Genomic DNA, 25,991 nt, shown 5'->3' with positions numbered 1-25,991 from the left:
ATACGCCTCAGTGCCCCCGGGGCAGGAGTCTCGCACCCTGGACTCCTTTGGGAGGAAGGCCTACCATTCTTCCATGCTCATGACCAGAATCCAGTCATTCCAGCTCTACACGAGCATCCACATGCGGAACAATGTGCGGCAACTGGCGGACCTGGTTGACAAGCTCCCGCCAGAGCAGTCCAGGCCCTTTCAAGAGGTGGTCAGGCAGCTGAAGGCGTGCAGAAAATCCTGTCCAGGGGTATTTGTGGACACCTGTGATGTGGCATCCCGAGCCGCGGCCCAGGGTATAGTGATGCACAGACTCTCATGGCTGTGTGCCTCTGACCTGGATAGCCGGACCCAGCAACGGCTAGCGGATGTCCCTGCCGGTGGGGATAACATTTTCTGCAAGAAGGTCGAGCAGTTGGTGGAAAAACTGCACCAGCGGGAAACCGCTCTCGACAAGCTCTCCCACCGGGCGCCTTCAGCATCTACCTCCACAGGTGGACGTTTTTTCCTGGGCCCCTGGCAGGCTGCACCCTACGCTTACAGCAAGCATAGGTACAACCAGCCGGCCCCGAAGGCCTCCTCAGGCACAGGACAGTCCCAGCGCGCTTATTGCCCAGTCAACAGCGGTGCGCCTAAGCAGCCCCCTGCAGCTTCCACAGCAAAAGCAAGGGACAGGCTTTTGTACTGCTCCATGGGAACATAGCCGCATAAAAGTAGCCGTGCCGATTGGCCTGCCGGTCGGGGGGAGGTTGACAGTTTTTCACCAAAGGTGGCCTCTCATAACCTCCGACCAGTGGGTTCTCCAAATAGTGCGGTGCGGATACACCCCTGAATTTGATCTCCACCCCACCAAATTGCCCACCAGGAGTTCAATCTTTCAGCGCCCACCACACAGGCAGGTACTTGCAGAGGAACTCTCCGCCCTTCTCAGTGCCAATGCGGTCGAGCCCGTGCCACCCCGGACAGGAAGGGCAGGGATTCTATTCCAGATACTTCCTTGTGGAAAAGGAAAACAGGGGATGTGCCCCATCCTAGACCTGAGAGGCCTCCTGAACAAGTATCTGGTGCGAGAAAAGTTTAGAATGCTTTCCTTGGGCACCCTTCTCCCCATGATTCAGAAAGACGATTGGCTATGTTCCCTGGATTTGAAGGATGCATATACTCGCATCCTGATACTGCCAGCTCACAGACAGTATCTACGATTCCGTCTGGGGACACGTCACTTCCAGTATTGTGTGCTGCCCTTTGGGCTCGCCTCTGCGCCACGGGTATTCACAAAGTGCCTCGTAGTGGTTGCGGCGTACCTTCGCAAGCTGGGGGTGCACGTGTTCCGTATCTTGACGATTGGGCTGATGAAGAGCACCTCAGAGGCAGGAGCTCTTCGGTCCATGCAGTGCACTATTCAACTCCTGGAGCTGCTGGGGTTGTAATAAATTACCCGAAGTCCCATCTCCAGCCAGTCCAATCTCTGGAATTCATAGGAGCTCTGCTGAACTCTCAGATGGCTCAGGCCTACCTCAGCGAGGCGAGGGCCCAGAATCTTCTGTCCCTCGCCTCCCAGGCCAGAATATCCAGCAGATCACAGCTCGGCAGATGTGAGACTCCTGGGCCATATGGCTCTACAGTCCATGTGACTCCCATGGCCCTGTCTTCACATGAGACCGGCTCAGTGGACCCCTAGCTTCCCAGTGGTGTCGCGCCACTGGGATCTAGAAGATAACATCCGTCTGTCCATGAGTTGCCGCCAATTCGCTGTCCTGGTGGACGATTCGGACCAATTTGACCCTGGGACGCCCATTTCAAATTCCTCAGCCCACAAAAGTGCTGACGACGGATGCATCTCTCCTGGGGTGGGAGGGCCCATGTCGATGGGCTCCACACCCAAGGGGCGTTGGTCCCTCCAGGAAGCAGGTCTCCAGATCAATCTCCTGGAGCTCCAAGCGGTCTGGAACGCTCTGAAGGCTTTCAAGAGATCGGCTGTCCTACCAAATTATCCAAATCCAGACAGACAACCAGTGTGCGATGTATTACATCAACAAGCAGGGGGTCACCGGATCTCGCCCCCCTATGTCAGGAAGCCGTCGGGATGTGGCACTGGGCACGCCAGCACGGCATGCTTCTCCAGGCCACGTACCTGGCAGGCAATAAACAACAGTCTGGCCGCCAGGCTGAGCAGACTCATACAACCGCATGAGTGGTCGCTCCATTCCAGAGTGGTACGCAAGATCTTCCGAGAGTGGGGCACTCCCTCAGTGGACCTTTTTGCTCCCAGACCAATCACAGCGCCTCAGTTCTGTTCCAGAACTTCGGCACACGGCAGACTAGTGTCGGATGCCTTTTCCTCCATTGGGGAGGGGCCTCCTTTATGCATATCCTCCCATACCTCTGGTGGGGAAGACTTTACTGAGCTCAAGCAAGACTGCGGCACCAGATTCTGATCGCGCCCTTTTGGCCCCGTCAGATCTGGTTCCCTCTTCTTCTGGGTTGTCCTCCGAAGAACCGTGGAGATTGGAGTGTTTTCCAATCTCTCATCTCGCAGAACGATGGAGCGCTTCTGCACCCAACTTCAGTCTCTGGCTCTCACGGCCGGGATATTGAGGGCGTAGGATTTTGCTTCCTTGGGTCTGTCTGAAGGTGTCTCCCGCGTCTTGCTTGCTTCTAGGCAGGATTCCACTAAGAAGAGTTACTTTTTCAAGCGGAGGAGTGTTTGCCGTTTGGTTGTGAGAGCAAGGCCCTAGAACCCTCGCTCTTGTCCTGCACAGACCCTGCTTGAATACCTTATACACTTATCAGATTCGGATCTCAAGACCAACTCAGTAAGGAATCACCTTAGTGCAATTAGTGCTTACCATCATCGTGTAGAGGGAAAAGCCATCTCTGGACAGCCTTTAGTCGTTCGATTCATGAGAGGTTTGCTTTTATCAAAGCCCCCCTGTCAAGCCTCCAGCAGTGTCAAGGGATCTCAACGTCGTCCTCACCCAGCTGATGAAACTCCTGCCATCTGAAGTACTTGACCTGGAAGGTCGCTTTCTTGGTGGCAGTCACTTCAGCTCATAGAGTCAGTGAGCTTCAAGCCCTAGTAGCTCATGCTCCTTATACAAAATTTCATCATCATAGAGTAGTCCTCCGCACTCACCCTAAGTTCCTGCCAAAGGTGCTGTCGGAGTTCCATCTTAACCAGTCAATCGTCTTGCCAACATTCTTTCCCAGACCGCATACCCGCCCTGCTGAACGTCAGTTGCATACATTGGACTGCAAGAGAGTGTGGCCTTCTATCTGGAGCGGACACAGCGCCACAGACAGTCGCCCAATTGTTTGTTTCTTTCTACCCCAATAGGAAGGGGGTCGCTGTTGAGAAACGCATCATCTCAAATTGGCTAGCAGATTGCATTTCCTTCACTTACGCCGAGGCTGGGCTGACTCTTGAGGGTCATGTCACAGCTCATAGTGTTAGAGCCATGGTGGCGTCAGTGGCCCACTGAAGTCAGCCACTATTGAAGAGATTTGCAAGGCTGCGACGTGGTCATCTGTCCACACATTCACATCACATTACTGCCTCCAGCAGGATACCCGACGTGACAGTCGGTTCGGGCCAGGTCGGTGCTGCAGAATCTGTTTGGGGTTTGAATCCAACTCCACCCTCCTGGACCCGGTTTTATTCTGTTCAGGCTGCACTCCCAGTTAGTTGTTCTTCGTAGGTCAATTTCTGTTATGTCCTCGCCGTTGCAGGCCCAATTGACCCTGTTTGTTGTGGTGAGTGGCCTGGGAGCTAGGGATACCCCAGTCGTGAGAACAAGCAGGCTGATTGTTCTCACCTACCCTCCCTCCTCCCCTTAGGAGTTGCGTTTTTTCTCATTCCTTGTTATTTAACCTGAGCGGGAGCGCACAGGCGGGAAGACGGCCGTGCATGCCCGGTGGGCCGTGCCCGCGTGCGGGACCTCCTGCGAGATTTTCTTCCGGTTTGAGGGCTGCTGGGACGTCAACCCAGTCGTGAGAACAGTCGTGAGAACAATCAGCCTGCTGTCCTCGGAGAAACACCTGCTACAGGTATGTATCATTCGCTTTAAAACTTCATTAAAAATCATTACACTTTCATGGATCCAAAATATCAAGTGACGCAATAAAATTTTCACAATGCAAAACTTAAGCAATCATATGGCTCCCTTATTCCTCTTGCACGGACTGTGGCCAAAAGTGTCCCCTTTGTTTTTTGATTTGGTGGTAGAAACCATAGCTGCAAGGATCAGGTGACCAACAAATCCAAGGAGTTTAACTGGGGGAGAGAGAACATAAAATTTCATTATTGCAGACAATATTATGCTTGTGGTCTGCAAACCCTAGTCATTGGAGTATATAATAGAGAATATGGAGAAGTAGATCTGTTTTTCAGGGTTCAAAGCAAATCTTTCCAAAACAGAGCTTTTGAATATTAATTTAGAGCCAGACAGAATGGAAGTTATTCAGGCTTCCTTCTGCTTCCAAGAGGCAAAAGGTTTCTTAAAGTATTTTGAAGGGTCCAGGTGGCGGTTAATCCGGTGAGAATATGAGCTCAACCATAAACCATCTACCACTCTTCAAGACCTATCTGAGGATCTGGACAAATGGACCAGCTTAACTCATTCCTGGGTGGGATGAATTGCTTGCATTGAAAATTATGTTTCTTGCCTAAGTTTTGTATCTATGTCAGATGCTTCTCTGGCAGTGCTGGATAAGGAGTTTAGGAGATTAAAAAGATGTTTCATTGTATGTGGAGGAAAAGACCATCTAGGGTGGTGTGACATATACTTACCTTAACAAAGTACAGGGAAAGCATGAGGATGCTCGACTTAGCTCTCATCTGGGCGGCCTAATAGTATCTATATTGGAATGGAGGAGAGAGATTCCTAAGCAGTGGGTATAAATAAAGCAGGATATGTTGGGGTCTTGCCCTTTGGAAGCCCTTATTGGCTTGCAGAAGAGTTGCAGCATAAAATATAGCTGAGGATGCCTTGTGTAAAACTAACCAGCACTGTATGGGAATATAAGAGGGGAACTACAAAGGACATCTCTCTCCCGCCTTTCTTCCCAAGTATACATATTGAGATCTTTGTCCGTCTCCATATGCTTATGATGAAGACCACTGACCATTTTAGTAGCCACCCTCTGGACCAATTCCATCCATCTTTTTGAAGGTGTGGTTTCCAGAATGTGTACACAATATTCTAAATGAGGTCTCGCTAGTCTTATACAGGGGCATCATCACCTCTTTTTTGCCTACTGGCCATGTCCTCTCCCTATGCACCCCAAGCATCCTCCTAGCTTTTGCTGTTACCTTTTCTACCTTTTTGGCCATCTTAAGATCATCACATATGATCACATCCAAGTCCTTTTTTCCTCTTTTGTGCGCAAAAGTTCTTTACCCCCTAAACTGCACCGTCCCCTCAGGTTTTTTGCAGCACAATGCATGGCCCTGCATTGTTTTTTTTTTTTGGTTACATTTGTACCCCACACTTTCCCACTCATGGCAGGTTCAATGCGGCTTACATGGGCAATAGAGGGTTAAGTGACTTGCCCAGAGTCACAAGGAGCTGCCTGTGCCTGAAGTGGGAATCGAACTCAGTTCCTCAGTTCCCCAGGGACCAATAATCTAATCTGCCAAATTCCATGGCCATTCCTGTTGCTTCTCTAAGTCCTTCCTCATGTTATCCACACCATCAGGGATGTCTACCCTGTTGCAGATTTTGGTATCATCTGTAAAGAGGCAAACCTTAGCAGACAGCTGTTCAGCAATATCGTTTACAAAAATGTTTAAAGGACCCTGCCCAAGAACCGAACCTTGGGACACATCACTGATAACACCCTTTCTTCAGAATGAGCTCTATTTACTACTGCCCTCTTTCGCCTTCCACTCAACCAGTTCCTAACCCAGTCAGTCACTTTAGGCCCATATTGAGGGCACTCAGTTTATTATTAGTCATCTATGTGGAACCATTTCAAAGGCTTTGCTAAATCTAAATACACCACATCTAGCACTCTCTCTGGTCACCCAGTCATCAAAGAAATAATTTGTCAACATTGATGTCACCATCTGTGTGGCTGATGATTTCCCTGTCTTCAAAGAGCAGCTCCTACAGGTAAGCATATTTGCTTTCTTTGCTATTTTGGAGCCTAGGTCCAAAAGGCAATCAGAGAGGGAAAAGAGGACACTAGCTACAGTGAGTAAGGCAGTAGGTTTCCATTGCAGAAGGTGGTTTCTGTAACAGATAGTGACCTCTCTAGACATAAATATTTGGGGTGGCATTAAGGGGTCAAGCTAGGTATGTGAAGGGGCAAGTCAAAGTGACATTCCCATACATAACCCCCTTCCCCCCTCCACTTTTTTAAAAATGTTTAAATCATTTTTATTGAGTTACTTTACATCGATAACATAACATGGTTCATTTTCTATATAATCTTACTCAACTCTATCAACTACATTCTCCCTCTTTCCTCCCCTCTATCCCCCCCGCCCCACCCCCATCTTCTCTCCCTCCCCCCCACCCCACCCGTCCTGAGCACGCATTCTTTCATAGTTTAGACCATGAGTCCCAGGGTCTAAACGTCCAGGGGGTCAATTAAGGCGTCTGCTCCTTGCTGCTGGTTGTAGGGTATTCCAAAACCTTTCCCAAGTCCTCTTAGAGATCTCCCCTCTTCAGAGTCAAATTCTCTGATCTGCATCGTTCCAGCTTCAGCAGTTCTATCATATGATTCGCCACTACTGTCGGTGCCACCGGATCCCTCCAGCAAAGTAGTATTGTTTTTTTTGCCCATTAGCACTGCCTTCTGCAAAAAGGGTTTAAAGCCTTGCAGTGGTGGGTTCACATGTGCAAATTTCCAAATAGTAGTAATGGATGCTGTTGTACTGTACGGCCCCAATATTTTTGACCTCTGCCAGAATCCGGGACCATAGCTTCCACTACCAAATAGAGATGGCAGACCTAGCAAATAAACAATACCCATAAATCCTCGGGCATGTCCAGATTCATATTTTTGTTTACATTTTGGGCATTCGTCTGTCTCCCCGAAGCCTGCTTTAATGCTCTCTCTGGGGAAATGTACATGCGCATCGCCAGTTTATATTGTAGATCCCAGTTCCCAGTTCCCAATGGATTTCAAAAAGTCTTGAAACTTTTGCTCTTTCAGCTCTTTTCCTAGTTCTTGTGACCAGACCCCGTGACCGGTACTTATAGTCTATGTCCTCTGTCGAATCCTGTAAAAACCTATGATGATATCGTTAAAGGGACTGGATGTTGAGATCCCAGTGTTAGCACATCATTCAATGTATCTTGTATATCCTCGCTCAGTTTCTCCCACCCCAGGGCTGTCAGGTAAAGTTGCAGCTGCGTGTAAGCAAAAGTGTCTTTCTTGCCAGTTTATATTCTGCTTGTAATGCCTCGTACGATCTAAGTCACCTTCGTCATTAACCAGTTGGTACACATATTTTATTCCTTGATTTTTCCACCATCAGAACTCTGAGGAGGTTGTTACCACCTGAAAATCCGGGGTGTTGTGCAACGGCAGGTAGGGGGTTGCTGCTGCTGAGAAGTGGTGCCTTCTGCACAACCATCGCCATGTCTCGCTGGCTGAAATACCAACGGGTTTCTCCTCAGTCCCAGGTCTAGTTTCCTCTTGGAGGTATGTATCTGCCAGGCTAGGTGTGCTGCTGGGGAGATCTCCACTTCCATAGGCGTCGCTGTGAAGTGCTGCTGCCCCCCCCCAGCCAGTCTCTAATGTGTCTCAGAGCGCAAGATATCGTCAAGTACCTAATATTCAGAAGTCCCATTCCCCATGTCCCCTCGGTTTCTGCATCACCTCTATGGAAAGTCTGGGGCGCCTCCCTCTCCAGAGAAATCTCTGCATAATTTGCTTAAGTAGTTTCTCCTCTTTTCTGCCTCAAAAATAATGGCTGCATCTGAAAAGCGGTACAGCCATCGAGGAGCCACCACCATATTAAGCAATGCTATGCGCCCCGTTAGGGAAGAGGGCAGGCCTCCCAGAGTTGTAAAGTGCGCCTGGTCTCAGCAAGCAGTGGAACCACATTAGCTCTATAGAGCCTGTGACACATCTAATGGAATCTCCACTCCTAAGTAATGTAATTTGTCTGTTGCCCATTGTAGGGGAAAGTGGCCACGCCGCCATTCTCTTTTACACTTTTGGTCAGTGGTAGCGCTATAGATTTTGTCAGATTCAGTTTAAAACCCAATAACTTTCGTACCTGTTCAGCTCTCGTAGAAGACAATCCAGGGAGGCCTGTGGCTCATCTAGCACTAATAGCAGATCATCTGCATATGCTAAACTTTGATATAATTCTCACCTATCTGAGCTCCCTGGATACCTTCCGCTGCCCGAATCACGCACAATACTGGCTCTAGGGAGAGCAAAAACAGCAGCGGCGATAATGGGCATCCTTGCCTGGTCCCTCTATTTATGGAAAACTCTCGCGTTCTTACCCCATTGACCAGCAATCTAGCCCTTGGGTTAGTATAGAGTGTCTGGATTGCTTGAAAGTGCCATCCCCGTATTCCCACCCACTTTAATGTTTCATACATGAACGGCCAAAGCACTCTATCAAATGCTCATTCTGCGTCCAGGCTCACCACTAGCCTCTTTGACCATTCCTGCCGCATTCGTATGATTGCTACCAGCAGTTTCCGGGTATTGAGCACAGACTATCTCCCCCTCATAAACCCCACCTAATCTTCTTTCACCAGCCAGGGCAGCAGGGGGCCAGCCTGTCTGATAAGGTTCGTGAAAACAATTAACGTCTACGTTGATCAGTGAGATTGGCCTGTATGAGCCCGGACACAGTGGGTCATTTACCCGGTTGGGGATCAGGCTTATTAACGCCTCGTTTCCTTACGGGGGAAACCCTCCTTCCTGTACTGCACTATTATATAATCTAGTAGTGGTCCCAGTATTATGCCCCTGCAACATTTGTAAAATTCGCCCGAGTAGTCTTTAGGGCTTTGATGGCCTGTTGTAGCTCTTTTGCTGTCAGTGGGCTATTCAAGTGCTCTATCTGCTCTATTTCCAGCCTCATTATTCCTGACTTTCTCAGGTACTCTTGTTTTGTAGTCTTTTCCTCTGTCGCCCCTGCCCCCCCCCCCCCCCCCCCCCCCCCCCACCCACCCCCCCCATATAGCTTTGTAAAATGCTGCCTGAAGGCCTCTGCAATGCTTTCCATCTTAGTCATTATTGCTCCCGTATTAGATCTCAACGCCGGTATAAAATTCGGTCTTCGTGCCCCTTTCACAAGCCATGCTAACATCCCCCCACCTTGTCTCCCCACTTATAGAGCCTATATTTTCTATAAAGGAGCGAGCACCTCTGTCTTTCATGAAGAAGGCTGTTCAGTGCCACTCTGGCAGCCGTCATCTGTTCATATCCTTCTTGCGTGCGCGCCTGTATATACTTCCGCTTTGCCACCCGAAACTGGCGCTCCAGTACTACAATTCCCTGCACTATTTGGTGATTTCGTTTGGCAACAAATGCGATTATATCCCCCCACAGCACCGCTTTTGCCGTGGGCCAGAACAAACCCGGCTCTCCCAGATGCTGCCGATTATTTTCGAAGAACTCCGCCCACTTCTGTTGTAAGTACGTATTAAATTCTATGGAGGTGAACAGGTATGCTGGGAAGCGCCAGCTCCTCGACTGCGTGAAATACTTTGCATTCTCTATTTCCACCCATATTATTGCATGGTCCGAGATTTCCTCTGGACCTATAGTAGCTTCTAACACCCTGGAAAACTCGCTTTGTGCTATAAGTATGTGGTCTAACCTCGCGAGTGATGGGCTCTTGACGTGTGTTTATAATCTCTTTCCTCGGTGTGCAGCAGCCTCCATGGGTCTAGCAGCCCCAATGCTCTTCCAAAGGATTCTAAAATTGACTAGCTACCGGGTCTTACCCCTGGCACACCCCCAGATCTATCTAATTCTGGGTCCCATACCTGGTTCATGTCTCCTGCTAGTATGATCGGGAGTGGTGCATGTTTCTGACAGACTGCAATAGCTTTGAGTAAAACTCTCTTTCTTTTGTGACAGGTGCATATGCGGCTACTACCAACATTTCTGTCCCCTGCAGATTTATCTTTATTCCTACAAATCTTCCCTCCTCATCTTTAAACATGAGTTTTGCCTGGCATGCTAATATTTTGTGCAACAAAATTGCCACTCCCCCCCTCCTCCCTGTCGCCGGCAAACAAAACATCTCTCCCATCCACTGGCGCTTTAACTTCTCGTGCTCTTCCTGTGAAAGTCTCGTTTCTTGTAAACAGGCTATGTCTGTTTTGTGTCGTTTTAGCGCTGCTAAAATCTTTGCCCTCTTAACTGGAGAGGTGATGCCACATACATTCCATGAGGCCAAGCGCACTCCTTGTCCTACCATTTTATCCTGGATTCCATTCTGAATTGTACAGTTGCGTTCCTTTTCCCCTTTCCCCTGGGACGCCCAGCCTCCCCCCAGGGTACAGCATTCTATATCTCTGCCTTGTTCCTTTCCCCCTTGCCCTCCACCCTTCTCCAAAGCTTTTTATTCCCTTAGTCTCCTGAACAGCCTGAACTCCTCATGCCCTTCCTATCTGTTGATGCTTGCAGGGCTTCAAAATTTGCCAGTTGAGTGGACAGCCGCTCGAGTTTCGGCTCCATTGCCTTCTCTACAGCCAGCGTGATCTGCGAAAGCTGCTCCGCCCTGCATTGGCTGTTTCCCAGCAGTTTCCTCCTCCGCCCGGGCCTTTTCTTTCTCTCTTGTTATTTTTCGCCGCCATTGCTCTCGTTGACATCTCCAGATACCTTACCATGCGCTATTGGTCTTCTGTAAGTTTCAATATTATTTCCATCTTTGTGCAGGATTTTAATTGTAAAAGGGGGCTCTGGGGCCTCAGAGAGATTGTGAGCACATCTCACTTCCTCTAGCACATCACGTGACTCCGCCCCCCTCCACTTTTAAATTAGCAATCTTCTGTACATAAAAGAAACCTTCCCTTCTCCAGCCTGTTTAACTACTCAGTAAAGCCATCCTATATAATAATTCTCACCCACCAACGTTCTAAAGTAGCTACCTGTGTCCGTGGCTCTTGGAGTTGCTGAGCTAGGCTCTGTAGCCAGGCTGACATCACTCACAGCTGATTCCCAGGCAGGGGGGAGGAGTGTTTCCCTACTCTTCCCCCTGCCTGGGAATCAGCTGTGAGTGCGCCGCTCAAACACCCCTCGGCGCATCACCTAAGCCCCCCCCCCCTCCCCGGCACATCAAACACCCCCCTTCCCCCCCCCCCCCCGAAGCACATCAACGACCTTGCCACCCACAGCTGCCACTGGTAACGCTGTCCGGGCCGCTGCTGCTTCTCTGTTCAGCAGCGGCCGCTACAAAAGAAAAAAGCCATAATGTTTTTAAACCTGAAACGCGGCACCGTAGACAGCCACCAGGCATTGGCTGTCGGCTCTGCAGCTGCTCTCCTCTCGCCTCCATGTCACTGCCCCTGGAGTAAGACCCTGGAGGAGCGCAGCGACGTGAGAGGCGAGAGGAGGAGCGGCTTGCAGAGGCCAACAGCCAATGCCTGATGGCTGTCTACGGTGCCGGTTTCAGGTTTAAAAACATTTATTGCTTTTTTTCTTTTTGTAGTGGCCGCTGCTGCTCAACAGGAGAAGCAGCAGCGGCCAGACAGCGTTACCAGTGGCAGCTGCAGGTGGCAGAGGGGGTTGATGCGTGGGGGGAAGGGGAGGGTCACTAGACATGGGTGGCTAGAGGGGGGCGGGAAGGAGGAGGGGAGGGTCACTGGACATGGGTGGCTGGAGGAGTGGGAGGGGAGGGTCGCTGGACATGGGTGGCTGTAGGGGGAGAGGAGGGTTGCTGGACATGGATGGCTGGGGGGGGGCAGGGGAGAGGGAGGTGGGAATGGGGTCTTGAGACCAGAAAGGTGGGAGTGGGGAGGGGGGCCCTGCGAGAGGGGGGTGGGGGACGTGCGAGAGGGGGGGGAACACACTCATTGTCTCACATACACTCTTTCTGACACACTCTCTGTCTATCACACTCTATCTCTGTCTCACACACACAGACACTCTGTCTCTCACACACGCTCTCTCTCACACAAATACACACACACTCTGTCTCTCTCTCTCTCATTCTCTCTCTGACAAACACACTCCATCTCTCACACACACTCTCTCTCAAACATACACACTCCGAGGAAAACCTTGCTAGCGCCCGTTTCATTTCTGTCAGAAACGGGCCTTTTTTACTAGTCCTTGTATAATAGCATCTGTGAAGGAACAGTGTGTTTTAGCCTGTAAAAGGTATGGTTATTTTCCTGTTTTAATTATGTCTTTTGTTTATTTCTCCTATTTGGCCATCAGATGGTGCATGTTTATTCTTAAAGCTGTTACAGAGGACTGACTTCTGTTTCTTTTATTGGTACACAGATAATAGGAAGTGCCTGTAGTGATGTAACCAGTTTTTATTTGAAACTTGACTGTTGTGGGCTCTGGCCAGGAGTTTTGAAATACCAGCAGTTGTTGCTGGCTTTTGCTTTAGTCCTTAGCCTGGAAGAAGAGGTAGATGTATCACTTTGCTAAGGCTCTGTGAACAATTATATGTCCTGTTTAGACAGTATATAGATGTTAGCTCATTTTCTAATTGATTCATTTTTCTGTTACTTATTACTGTTTGCTGTCTGTACATTTTTGTCCACTGTTCAATATTTATACGAGAATAAACACAATTGTTTGTTCGTTCTGCCTGTCTGGACTGATAAAAGAACCTTGGTGGTTTGTGTGTTTGGTCTGTGAGTGCTTTCTGGGAAGTGGGAGCACTGGGAGTGTGGCCTCCAGTAACTTAGAAATCACTGGGGATAATTTGGGAGCAGGAGACTTGCCCAGAGGCGGTTGTGACCCAGTCGGTAGGAGGAGGGTGCTAGTTTAGAGCACAAGCTGCGGGTGGAGGCGGACCTGAGCTGTGCTAGAGATAGACCCTCTGAGTGGCCACAGGGTAACCCCAGGCAGCATCATTCAACAAATGATGTGTTTTTGTGACAGCATCATTCAACAAATTCTTCCATGTGGGCGTGAATTTTGAATTCTCTACAGGATTGGTTAGAATTTCAGTATAAACCTTCTCCAGTTCTGCATCTGCTATCTAGCCTGGCGGGATATTGGCATTTTGGGCTCCATATTCAACTGGTTTCGAGAGTTTCCTGCAGCTATTATGTAAGACAGAATAAAGAGCTCTCCAACTATTGATCTCCAGGCTGCTCTTATTGTATGCTGATTATATCTTGCTTCTTTTGCCGTTATCTGACACATTGAGTTCAGGGATTAATAGGGTTCAAGATTGGACAACCATAAATAAGTGAAATTAAATCTAAGTAAAACAAAGATATTATTTATTATTACATTTGTATCCCGCACTTTCCCACTAAAAGCAGGTTCAATGCGGCTTACACAGTAATAGGTAATACAGAATTTTGTTAGATAAGGTAAGAAATTAAGTATAACATAGTAATAGAATAGATGGGTAGGTAATAATAGGCGATAGAGAGGGGGTAAGGTGGGAGATATAGTCTGGGTCAATTTCATTGTCTCTTCGGTATATGTTAGGTAGATGGGTTCATAAGATAATCTGGGTCCTTTGTAGGCTTGCTTGAATAAATGGGTTTTAGTGCTTTCCTGAATGGTAAATGGTCATAGATTGATCGGATAGGTCTAGGGAGGGCGTTCCAGAGTTGGCTGCCCAGGAAGGAGAAATTGGTTAAAAAAACCTGGTGTAGATGTGCTTTCTTCTCTCGTACTAGCTGACAATAAGATACTCACTATTGAAACTGAATCATGTGTTAGGGGTCATATTGGATTCATCACTTTCTTATGGCCCTGAGGTTAATAATTTATTGAAGAAAACATTATTTAAATTGAGTCAGCTGAGACTGATTTTGCCTCATCTGGACTATTGCAATGTGCCTTATTTAGGGTTAAGATATCTTTAAAAAACTTCAGCTTATACAGAAAACTGCTTTGAGATTGATTTTTAAAGTAAACAAGTTCACTAGCATTTCTGTATTTATGGCAAGGCTGTACTGGGGTCCAGTAGCTGAGCGTATTTTGTTCAAGGCACTTTGCTTATTTCATCATATCATCTATGGGCGTTCCTCTAGGTTGCAAGTTAAGTTTATTCTTTGTCCACCTTTTTAGTAAAATTATTTTCTGAGAATAATAAACACTTTGATTTTTCTCCCATTCGCTATTCGAATAGTCAGAACTATTTGAACTTTAGTATGATGCTGAAAGCACAACTTTTTGAACAAAGGTCTATTTCCTCTTGACTAATTATGCTGTGAAATTCTTATTGGCTGTTATTTGTGTATGCCTTGTAGAGTTACTGTTTACAGCCTACATGTACAATCTGATTGACCTTCCATCCAGGAATCACTCTAGATCTTCTCGAACTTATCTAAACTTACATCTTCCCAACTGTAAAGGAATCAAATACAAAACATGCATCTAATTTCTCTGTTATAGGCAGCAACCTCTGGAACGCCTGACCAAAATCGATTCGAATAGTCAATAATCATTTACCCTTCCGGAAGCTGCTAAAAACTTACCTCTTCAAGCAATCCTACACAAATGACTTGACTTATATTAGGAATCCTTCTGCGCTACCCGGATCTGACTATTGACAGAACCTGAATTATGCTTCCTCATTTATCCTTTTGAAATTCATCCCTCTTCCAACCATCATTATGCATTTTCCTAAATAACACACGATCCCAATTTCACCCTTTTTCCCACTCCCTACCTCTTCCACCTTCCTCCCTACCCATCTTACTTACCCACTTTTTATTGTCCACCTTTTTATATACTATATTCAGCTGTTTTCCATTTTGTATTATCTTGAAAACATGTTATATTATGTATGCTGCATTGAACCTGCTAATAAGTGGGAAAGTGCAGGGTATAAATGTTACAATACAATACACTGCATTGAACCCTATTCAGGAGAAACAGTGGTTTAGAATTGTTGATTGACTTTGACATATTCCCTAACAATGAAACTACCCCTTTACAACTGGCCACACAAAAATATTCAGAGGAGTGGCCTAGTGGTTAGAGTGGTGGACTTTGGTCCTGGAGAACTGGGTTCGATTCCCACTGCAGGCACAGACAGCTCCTTGTGACTCTGGGCAAGTCACTTAACCCTCCATTGCCCCAGGTACAAATAAGTACCTGTTTATAATATGTAAGCCGCATTGAACCTGCTATGAGTGGGAAAGCGCGGGGTACAAATGTAAGAAAAATAAAAATACACTCCTTCCATTGCCAGATACTTTGTGTAAAGTACATGGATTTTTGTTTGTGTGGTGACTTTGCCACAGTGCTTCTCAACCCAGTCCTTGGGGGCAAACCCCCCAACCAGTCAGGTTTTCGGAATATCTACAATGAAGATGCATGAGATAGGTCTGTATACCAAGGAGGCATTGTATGGAAATCTCACTCATGCATAGTCATTGTGGATATCCCAAAATCCTGATTGGCTGGATGTGCCCAGCAGTGCTCTACCAGAAGTGGAGACCCCACTAGTACTAAGCATTTTTATTTTCAAACAGGCCAGAAACGTTGATAAATAACACAGAACCCTGCAAAAAGGCACTCAAAACCTATATAGGAAACTTACCAAACCATGATAGCCCTAACTCGTCTATGAAGAGAGGCCTTAGAGCACCAAAATAACCTGCTACTGGGAAACTGGAACAAGATGGACTGTACAGATTCCTACATGGACACCACATGCTGTCAGAATCCTGCACCTCAGTTGCAGATGCAGACATATTCTCACCTGATATAAAATAAGAACCGTAAAAAACATGCAGACAAAAACTAAAATGGAGACAAAACTGAAAACAGAGATACCAGATTCTGCATGTCGTGTAACACCAGAGAAATAGAAATAAATGCATGTCCTCCTATACGGTGCAAAATAAAGCTGACATATATATATACTTTTAACACTAAATTGAAAATAAAATAATTTTTCCTGTCTTTGTTTGGTGATTTTATTATTCTAATCATCTTCTCCGAGTGTTCCTAGTCTCTGGTTCTGTTTTACTCTGTCTGTGCGCTTAACTCTATTTCTAGGGCCTCCTTTCCATTTGTTATTTCTTTTCTCGCCTTCTTTCGTCTTCACTTCCTGCCTTATGTTTGTTTGGCACTGATCTTTCATATTCAGCTTTCTTCAATTTTTCTATCTCCTTCTCAAATCTATCTAGGTTTCCCTCTTCCCTTCCCTTCATGTGCAGCATGTCTCCCCTCTTCCCTATATGTGCAGCATATTTCCCCTCTCCCTTCCATTTCATCCATGTGCATTTTCTCCTCTCCTTTCCCTGCCCTTCTATCAAAGTGCAGCATTTCCCCCCTCCCTTCCCTTCTATTCCATCCATGTGCATTTCACCCTCTCCCTTCACTGCCCTCCTATCCCGTGCAGCCTTTCCCTCTGTCCCTTCCCTTCCATTCCATCCACGTGCATTTCCCTCATTTCCCTTCCATTCATATGCAGCCTTTCCCCCTCCCTTCCCTGCCCTCCTATTATCTAAGTGCAGAATCCCCCCCTTCCGTTCCATTCATGTGCATTCCCCCCCCCCCCCCCCCATTCATACACAGTCTTTCCCGGTCCAGCACCTCTCTCCCTTCCAGGAGCCCCCCTCCCATGGGTCCAGCATCTCTTTTCATTCCCTCCAGCACCCCAGAAAGTTGCATCAGAAGGCGGGACCCGGCAAAGGGAAGGCCAAGCAGTAGGCCTGTTAGTGGGGATCCTGCTGCTGGCTGTATAAGTAAGATACTGCGATGGCGGGTGGTTGGGGGGGGGGGGGGGAGGGAGGAAGACACCAGTGGTAATTGTAGTTTTGTTTTGTGGTTTTTTTTTTTTTTTTTTTTTTACCACACGGCGAGAGACTTTTTACCATCCCTTGAAAGTCTTGCTCCCCCACGGGCTCTAACAATCAGATCCAGCACACCACTGCACTGGAATCAACTAAGATTTTTGGGGGTGAATTTGCCCGCACCCCCATAGTGACACCTTTGGTAACGGAGGCTTTAGAACTGTGGTAACGAGGGGCATGTTTGGGTTACTATATTGTATATGAGACCTGCTTAATAAGGACTATTTTGATGTAACAAACTGATGTTTTATTCTCTTATAAATTAGATAGTCTGTTTCTAATTTAAACTAGTGTTCTCCAGCATGTTGTGTCAACTGCAACACTTCCTAGTTTCTTCCCAGGTTGTCGTCTGTGGATCTATGAAATCGGAGCAGACCTCTGTATTTACATTTGACTGGAGATTTCACCAGGACTGTGGTAACATTCACTCTGGCTGTCTTATTACTCCAAACACACTGGTGTAAGGACAGCATGCTTCATAGGACAGGGTTGATCCAGTCCTATGTTTACCCCAGTGCATACTGGGACTTGTAGTCTTGCTTTTCTTAGGGAATGCAGTGGGGAAATCAGAACTACAAGTCCCCCAGGAGGAGTAGCCTAGTGGTTAGTGCAGTGGATTTTGATCCTGGGGAACTGGGTTCAATTCCTACTGCAGCTCCTTGTGACTCTGGGCAAGTCACTTAACCCTCCATTGCCCAGGTACAATAAGTACCTGTATATACTATGTAAACCAGTTTGAATGTAGTTGCAAGAAAAAAAAACCCCACAGAAATTCTGTATATCAAGTCCCATTTCCCTCCCTATCCCCTCCGTCTATGCAATGGGGTAAACACAAGACTGGATCAATCCTGTCCTGCGAATCTGGATCCAGTTGGTAGATTCTATAGATATCACACAGAATATGTTAGAATTTCATTCACAGTGTTCTCTCACAATTTTTTTTAGCAATAATGTCTGACTTCTAGATCATCAGCTGAACATACTTGGCCAGTATATACCAGCATTTACATTTTGCACTTGACTTTAGAACTACAGTTTAACTTTTGCTTTTCCTTTTCATGTATTTCAGCTTCTCCAACCACACTATGTGACCGATACAGTTCTCCTGCAGCCGGCACTGCCAGGAGAAGACTGTTTGTTGATAGTGAAAAAAACACAGACACTGGAACTTCTGTGCGGGCTTCCCAGCAATCTGTGGTCAACACCGTTTCAGCTGAATCCATGGGAGTGACTCCTGTACCAGGACAGACATTGGTAACCATGGCAACTGTCACAGCCAATAACGGGCAAACTGTTACCATACCTGTACAAGGTAAGAGAACATATCTTGCATAGTATCAGGGTTCCACAGATGATGTATAAAAACTGTCAGCCATGGAAAATGCATAATCTGAGTTTACAAACCACTGGTACTTACCTGAAGCATGCAGTTTGTAGCTGAGCTAGTATGAGGTTACTACTACTACTACTATTTAGCATTTCTATAGCGCTACAAGGCGTACGCAGCGCTGCACAAACAATCTAATAGACAAGAAATAAAGTAATCAAATCAATTAATGTGTACAGGAAGGAGGAGAGGAGGGTAGGTGGAGGCGAGTGATTACAAGTGGTTACGAGTCAAAAGCAATGTTAAAGAGGTGGGCTTTCAGTCTAGATTTAAAGGTGGCCAAGGATGGGGCAAGATGTAGGGGCTCAGGAAGTTTATTCCAGGCGTAGGGTGCAGCGAGACAGAAGGCGCGAAGTCTAGAGTTGGCAGGTTGCTTAGTTTGCTTCATTTTCTAATACATTGAAAAATCAGTTATGAAAAGGCTGAACTTCTTTAGGTCTACATCATAAGCACACATCTCATATTTGTGTTTTCCATGCATTAAAATCTGTCCCAGGGTTCTAAGAGATGGACCTGACATTTTCAAATATAAATTGGCATAGATAATTGTTTTTACAGGAGTATTTTCTTACTAGTTTGGCTCACTGAAATACTGATTCTGCCTTCATGTTTGCTTTTAAGCTCTTAGCAATAGGAAAGAGTAGCATATAAGTCACTCTGTATATTCAGTGCCGGGCCATATCCGGGCATTGGCATTGAATATCTAGGTTTATGATGCTGGCTTTCTCTTATCTAGTTAAGTGTGATATTCAGCACTTAACCACCTAAGCAAAACTAGATAAAGACAGGACTGTGTTTTATGCGGTCCAGTTTGTCTAGTTAACTTAGGTGGTTAAGTGTTGACTTCGCCCCAGGATAGCTGGTTTTTAGTTGCAGTTAGTACTGATATTCAGTGGCACTAACCGGTTAATTGCTGCTGAATTTCAGCAGATAGCCCTGCACAAGAGATTTAACTGGCTAGGAGTCTTCCCTACTGGTTAAATGGCTTTGAATATCAAACTCTCTTTCCACTGTTAAAAAAAAAAATTAATCACTGCTCAGTAAGGATCTTTGCCACAGATATAATGAGAACATAGAAAATGTACACAGTCTGTGGCACAATGGCATGTTTCCCTATTCAAGCAATAACATAACAAGCAATGAACTCCATAACAAGCAATGAACTCCAACTCCTGTACAGTACCCTTCCCCATGGAAATATTCTTACTAAAGTTGGAGTTGGTCCAGGGCAAGGTGGAAGTGGCAATAGCAGGGGTTGTAAAGACGCTGAGGGTCATCAAGTAGCGCTCTAGAAATGTTAAGTAGTAGTAGTAGTCTCTTTCCAGGCCCTGGTTTTTTGTATAGAAGAGAATGGGATGGGACTTGGGAAAGGAATATGCACTAATACAGGTAAAAGTGGGATGTTTTGACCACGGAAATACAAATCCTGGAGACAATATCTTAAAAACTTCTTTATTGATGAAAAGACTCGACACAACAGTTGTGTCGAGTCTTTTCATCAATAAAGAAGTTTTTAAGATATTGTCTCCAGGATTTGTATTTCCGTGGTCAAAACATCCCACTTTTACCTGTATTTGTGTTTTCCCGTGGGGCGTTCGAGTTCTCCGCTTGATTGCAGATTTTTCTGAACAAAGGAATATGCACTGACAGCCCTGTACATCTTAATGACATGCCACTGCTACCACCACCATCGGGCCGTGAGCCAGTTCCAGATTTAGTAAGTATTAATCTGCAGACAGGCAAATTGGGGGTGACCACTGCTGTTCTTCCTTTTATTCATGTAATGGGGCTTGAGATTTTCACTTTCCTGCAGCTCCTAGTTCCTGTTCACCTGCTGTGTGTGGTTGTCCAACCCCACGTGTGCAAACATGTGCATGCAGATAGACAAACCTTTGACAAATGTTCCTGCCTGTTGCAAACACACCTACAAATAGAACGTGTTCTTTTACACTTTTCTTTTTGTTAAGTTACAGGTATTGCCAATGAAAAGGGAGGAATAACTTTCTTCCCAGTGCAGGTGAATGTAGGCAACCAGGCTCAAGGAGTGACTGGATCAGGTCAGCCTCTTACTGCTCAGAGTCTTGCTAGTCCTCTGTGTGCTCAGCAGATGCAGGTAGCTGGACAGGTTGATGCCCAACAGGTTTCTTCTTCTTCTGGACAAAGGCAAGGACAGCAGTTATTGAGCCCCAGGAAGCTTAAGAAGTTCGACTCACTATCTCTCTTCTTCAGAAAGGTACTGCTGCTAATGTGTACAAGGCCACAGCCCCTGCTGTGGAAACAGCATTAGAAGCATAAAGTATTGACAAGGCAGCATGAGCAGCTATAAAAATGTATTGACAGTAATTTTCTCAATAATGTGTCTTTACCTCAGTATTCAATGGATCTGAAAATTAAACTTTATTGGAGAGCATAGGAGAAAAAGAGGGTGGTGTTCATAAGAAGCTGAATGCGATATAAAGACTATATTCTCTCTGTTCATCTTTTTTAATTTATAGTGAAGTAAATATATATATATATTTGGATTAGCTATATGTTTAAAGGCACATTTCACAAAAAGTGACAATACCTGTTAAAGCTTCATCCATCAGTTCATGTGGTTGTTCATGTTGGTTCTGGTGCATATATATGACCATACAGCCTTGGTCTAGTGGCCTGGCATACTGCATGTAAAATAGGGAAAGAGCATGGGAGTCTATGGTGTTACCAGCATTCTTTTATCATTGCCATGCCTTTTCCATCCTGTTGCTATGCCAGAAGCTAATTTTAACCAGGAGATAGTCGTGGTACAGACCCTGTTCCATGTTGCTGCTAGAGGCCATCATGGGCCATATATACTATATGCTGTATACTGTGTTACGCTACTAGTGCCATATAGAAAATAAAAGTATAGTGAAGGCAACTTCCAAACTGTGTGAACTACTATATATATATATATATATATATATATATATATATATATATATATATATATATATTTTTTTTTTTTTTTTTTTTTTTTTTTTACCCACAGACTTCATAACAATTTCCATATACATTGGAAAATGTGAAAAATGTATCTTTGAAAATTGACAAGGATAAAGTATGTGCCCAAATTGGCACCTGCTATTAGTTTGAGTACTTCTCCCAGATAAAATTACCTGCATGCTTGGAAATACAGAATTATGAAAAGTATGCACTTAAGTGCAATCATCACCCCAACCCTACCCACAGGAAAACCTCTTCTTTATTTAAAAGTTTGCACATTCTGGCGCTATGTGCATCATTTTAGTCCCAGGTATGGTAGCCGGTTTAAAAAAAAAAAAGACTACACATCAACCCTTGCTTTATGTGTGGAAATATCTTTGAAAATTGCCCTCAGCATGAGTGATTAATTGAAGTATAAAACTGAGACAAAAAGCAAAAAGACCTGGAGACATGAGCAGAAAGGATGGAAATAAAATATATATATCTATCTATATGTGTGGGTGTATATATAGATATAAAAATTGCTATTCTAAATGTTCTGCTGTGGTTTGAATGAGCATTCAACAGTTCATGAGATGTTAAGGAAGAACATGAAAAGGGGATATGATGGATGGGGGTAGAACCATAGGAATTGCTAAGGGGTGACAAGTGCCACCCCAAAAAATTGGTTTCCTACTCCTTTACTATTCCAGTTCCAATGGATATGGCTCCTCTGTCACTTATGTTTCAAGCAGTATATATCAGTGGCAATAAAGCAGAGCGAAGCCACAGGGCCTTTTATCATCATGCCTTCTTAAAGCCTCTAGTTGTCCTAGTCCCACTCCTCAAAAGCAGGAAGTGACTTCAGAGGGGAGTAGGACTGCTAGAGCCTTCAGAGTAGTGCACACTGAAATGGAAGGCCATGCATCATCCCTCATTTTATTACTGCAGCTACACATTGCAGGAAGCAACCGTGACAGAGGAGGCAGTGGATATAAGAGAGGTGTGATACTGAATTGGGGCTAGGGGAGGAAAGTTGATAATGATGGACCTTGGTGGGGGGAAAAGAAAGCAGATATGCTTGCTCATGGAGGTAGGGGGAGAGTGGGTTGCTGGAGACAAACCAGACAATATGATGACAGAAAGGAGATAATGAGAAACAAGATGCTGGTGAAGATAAAGGAGATGTTGGATAGGGTGGGTTGAGGGAGGGAATTGTAGACATGGTGGAAGGGAGAGAATAGGGATACAAAGGAGGGGGGATACTGGACCCTGTTGGGGGAAAAACTGAGGGAAGATGATGGGGTGTTTTAGGGAGACAGAGGCAAGATGATGAAATAGGAAGTGGGGAATAAGGAGACAAGGGGAAGGTGCTGGGTGGGTACAAGTGGAGAGAGGAGATGCCGGATTAGGGAAAGATGGAAAGAAAGGGAATATGCTTGTTCAGGGGGAGATGGGGGAGTAGCATGACGGAAGATGCTGGATTTGGATGGGGGAAATTGGGGAAAGATGCTTAGAGGAGGGAGAAGAGATGCTAGACTGAGTAGAGAGGAAGAAGGGACATGGAGGTATAGGGACACAGGAAAGGGATGCTGGATGTAGAGGTTTTAAGGTGACAGAAAATACTGGAAATGAGGTGAGTAGGAAGCCAGGGAGATGCTGGGCATGGGGAGTAGTCGGAAGACAAAGGGGAATAGGGACAGAGGAAGGATACTGGACTTGGGGGGATAGGGAAATGCTGACCGAGGGAGAGGAGGTGCTTGACACCAGGATGGGGGGGGGGGGGGAGTAGTGACAGACATTCAAATATTTGAAAGGTATTAATCTATAAACAAACCTTTTCCAAGTCAGGAAGGTGGTAGAACTAGTGGACATGAATTGAGGTTGCAGGGGGGTCAAATCAAGAATAATGTCAGGAGGTACTTTTTCACAGAGAGGGTTTTAGATACCTGGAATGCCCTACCACAGGAGGTGGTGGAGATGAAAGCGGTAACATTATTAAAAAATGTGTGGGATAATCACAAAGGAATTTTGTATAGAAGATATGGAACCAAACAAGCTTAGTGTTGATTAGATGGCAACACCAGCAACTGGGAAGCAAAGCCAGTAATGGGCAGACTTCTACGGTCTTTGCCCTGATCATGGCTGAATAGATTCAGCTTCAATAACTGGAGTGCAAGGCCAGTGCTGGGCAGACTTCTATAGTCTGTGCCTTGATCATGGCTGGACAGATGTGGATGGGCTGTGTGGGGCTTTGATGACAACTTCAGAAATTGGAGAACAAGGCCAGTTTCGGACAGACTTCTATGGTCTGTGCCCTGAAAATGGCAAGGACAAATCAAGATCAAGTATACATATGTAGTATCACATCATACCTTATGATTTGGAAAGAGAGAGAGTTGAGATATTCAACAGAAGGGGGAAAGAGGAGATGTAGAGCAGAGGAGGGGAAGAGAGAGAGGAAGGGACAGAGATGTCACTTTGGCCCCCCTCCCCTCCCCTCCCACACACACACATATATAAATGGTGAACAACTAACTGGGGATTGTTCTAGTGAAGAGAGCAAATGGGGAGTATAGCTTCAGCTCAGGGGAGGAAAAAACTGCAGTAGTTGGAAGCATGACAGTGAAGAAATAATGGTGGAAGTGAGAAAGGGAAAGGATTTTTTGGCTGCCAAATCTTTTTACTTAGCTTGACCACTATCTCCCTCACTTTTTCCCATCATGAGTACACAGTGCTAATTGCTCCATCATTTCCTGTTGTGAGAGGACAGGAAGATATACACACACACACACTGTCTGCTCTTTCTGGCAGGCCACAGCTCACCTGGTTTTTCAACTTGTGGAAAAGACCAGTGGTGGCTTCAGTGCCATAAGCTCTTGCTGCTCCTCCCTGGTTCTATGTAGCCTTACATATGGTGTGGGAGGCTGCTTGACAAAGGCTGCATGTGCACACTTCTAAATAGAGTGCCTATTCCATACATATGGATGGATGAACACTCTGTACAGCAGGCAGTCTAGTGAAATGTGCCTATTATCATTTGAACTATATTGTTTTAGTGTTTAATTTATTTTTATATGTCTGTTGTAATCTGCTAAGAATTTTGAGATTGTCATAATATAAATATGTGGGTTGGACTCTTTCTTTTAGAACATGTGGTCATATTAACTTGTTTTACTACTTTATGCAAAGCAAGCAACCAGTACAATCTGGGCAATAATGGTTGCTTCTCTCTAGAGCACATACCCTTAATCTCTCATCTCCCTCCAACAGGTGTATTACTTAGCAAGTGTTCGGTTGAGGGATCTCTGTGTCAAGCTGGAGATCGCTGATGACCTGAGAAATAAAATTTGGACTTGTTTTGAATTTTCCATGGTGCATTGCACAGAGCTGATGATGGACAGACATTTAGACCAGCTGCTGATGTGTGCCATCTATGTAATGGCCAAGTTAAGTATAAATAAAAGGTTTCTTCAGCATTACTGATATTTTGTTGAATTGGTCCTGATAAGTTACATTTTGCACAAGTGGCCTGCAGAAAAATTACAGTAAGAAAAATAAACCATAGAGTTGTATAAGACATAACGATGAGGAATTGCTCCCATACTTTAGAAGATGTTATATATACTGCAGCTATGTAACATTCGCCTTCAACTTAAACTTGTCCAAAGGAGCACCCCTTTTAAATATGGGGTATGTATGCTGTGAACCCCTGCCAATACTTGTAACTGCATGGGAGAGGGCACTTTGTAATCAGGCAAGTTTACCCAGGTAAATCTTTTATTACCTGTATAGAGGACTTTGAGCATTTCTCTCTACGGAGGGTCACAGTGCATTTATTGGTCTAAGGAGGTCATTTTAAAAGGTCTGTCTGGCTCTTACACATATGAACAGGGCATTGTGATTTTGTAAAGCTGTTTACATATATAAAAGCTGTGGGATGTGTACTTTGGACAAGGGGTATTCTAGTTGAGTTCTAGGGGTAGTTTGAGTGAGAGCTAAAAGCTACAATCTGGTTTTCGCCCTCTCCACTCAACCGAAACGGCGCTTACTAAAGTCTCCAATGACCTATTACTGGCTAAATCCAGAGGTCAATATTCCATCCTCATTCTTCTTGATCTTTCCGCTGCTTTTGACACTGTCGATCACAGCATACTTCTCGATACCCTGTCCTCACTTGGATTCCAGGGCTCTGTCCTTTCCTGGTTCTCTTCCTACCTCTCCCTCCGCACCTTTAGTGTTCACTCTGGTGGATCCTCTTCTACTTCTATCCCTCTGCCTGTTGGCGTACCTCAGGGTTCTGCTCTTGGTCCCCTCCGCTTTTCTATCTACACTTCTTCCCTTGGTTCATTAATCTCATCCCATGGCTTTTCCTACCATCTCTATGCTGAAGACTCCCAAATCTACCTTTCTACCCCTGATATCTCACCTTGCATCCAAACCAAAGTTTCAGCGTGCTTGTCTGACATTGCTGTCTGGATGTCTCAACGCCACCTGAAATTAAATATGACTAAAACCAAGCTTCTCATTTTCCCCCCCAAACCCACCTCCCCGCTCCCCCCGTTTTCTATTTCTGTTGATGGCTCTCTCATTCTCCCTGTCTCCTCAGCTCGAAACCTTGGGGTCATCTTTGACTCTTCTCTCTCCTTCTCTGCTCATATTCAGCAGATTGCCAAGACCTGTCGTTTCTTTCTTTACAACATCCGTAAAATCCGCCCCTTTCTTTCCGAGACTCT

General features: G+C 45.7%; 1 protein-coding gene across 1 annotated transcript in view; it reads left to right on the top strand.

The window, feature by feature from the left end:
- The window catches only part of RBL2 (RB transcriptional corepressor like 2), a 201,350-nt gene that overhangs the window by 139,241 nt on the left and 36,118 nt on the right, over positions 1-25,991 (top strand). The window contains 3 exon segments of the mRNA XM_030204318.1: positions 17,995-18,237; positions 20,286-20,545; positions 24,529-24,705. Coding sequence (XP_030060178.1) covers positions 17,995-18,237; positions 20,286-20,545; positions 24,529-24,705 — 680 coding nt within the window.

Source organism: Microcaecilia unicolor, chromosome 5 (assembly GCF_901765095.1).
Source record: "Microcaecilia unicolor chromosome 5, aMicUni1.1, whole genome shotgun sequence".
NCBI classification, from domain to species: domain Eukaryota; kingdom Metazoa; phylum Chordata; class Amphibia; order Gymnophiona; family Siphonopidae; genus Microcaecilia; species Microcaecilia unicolor.
This window is presented reverse-complemented; position numbering and strand designations above follow the sequence as displayed.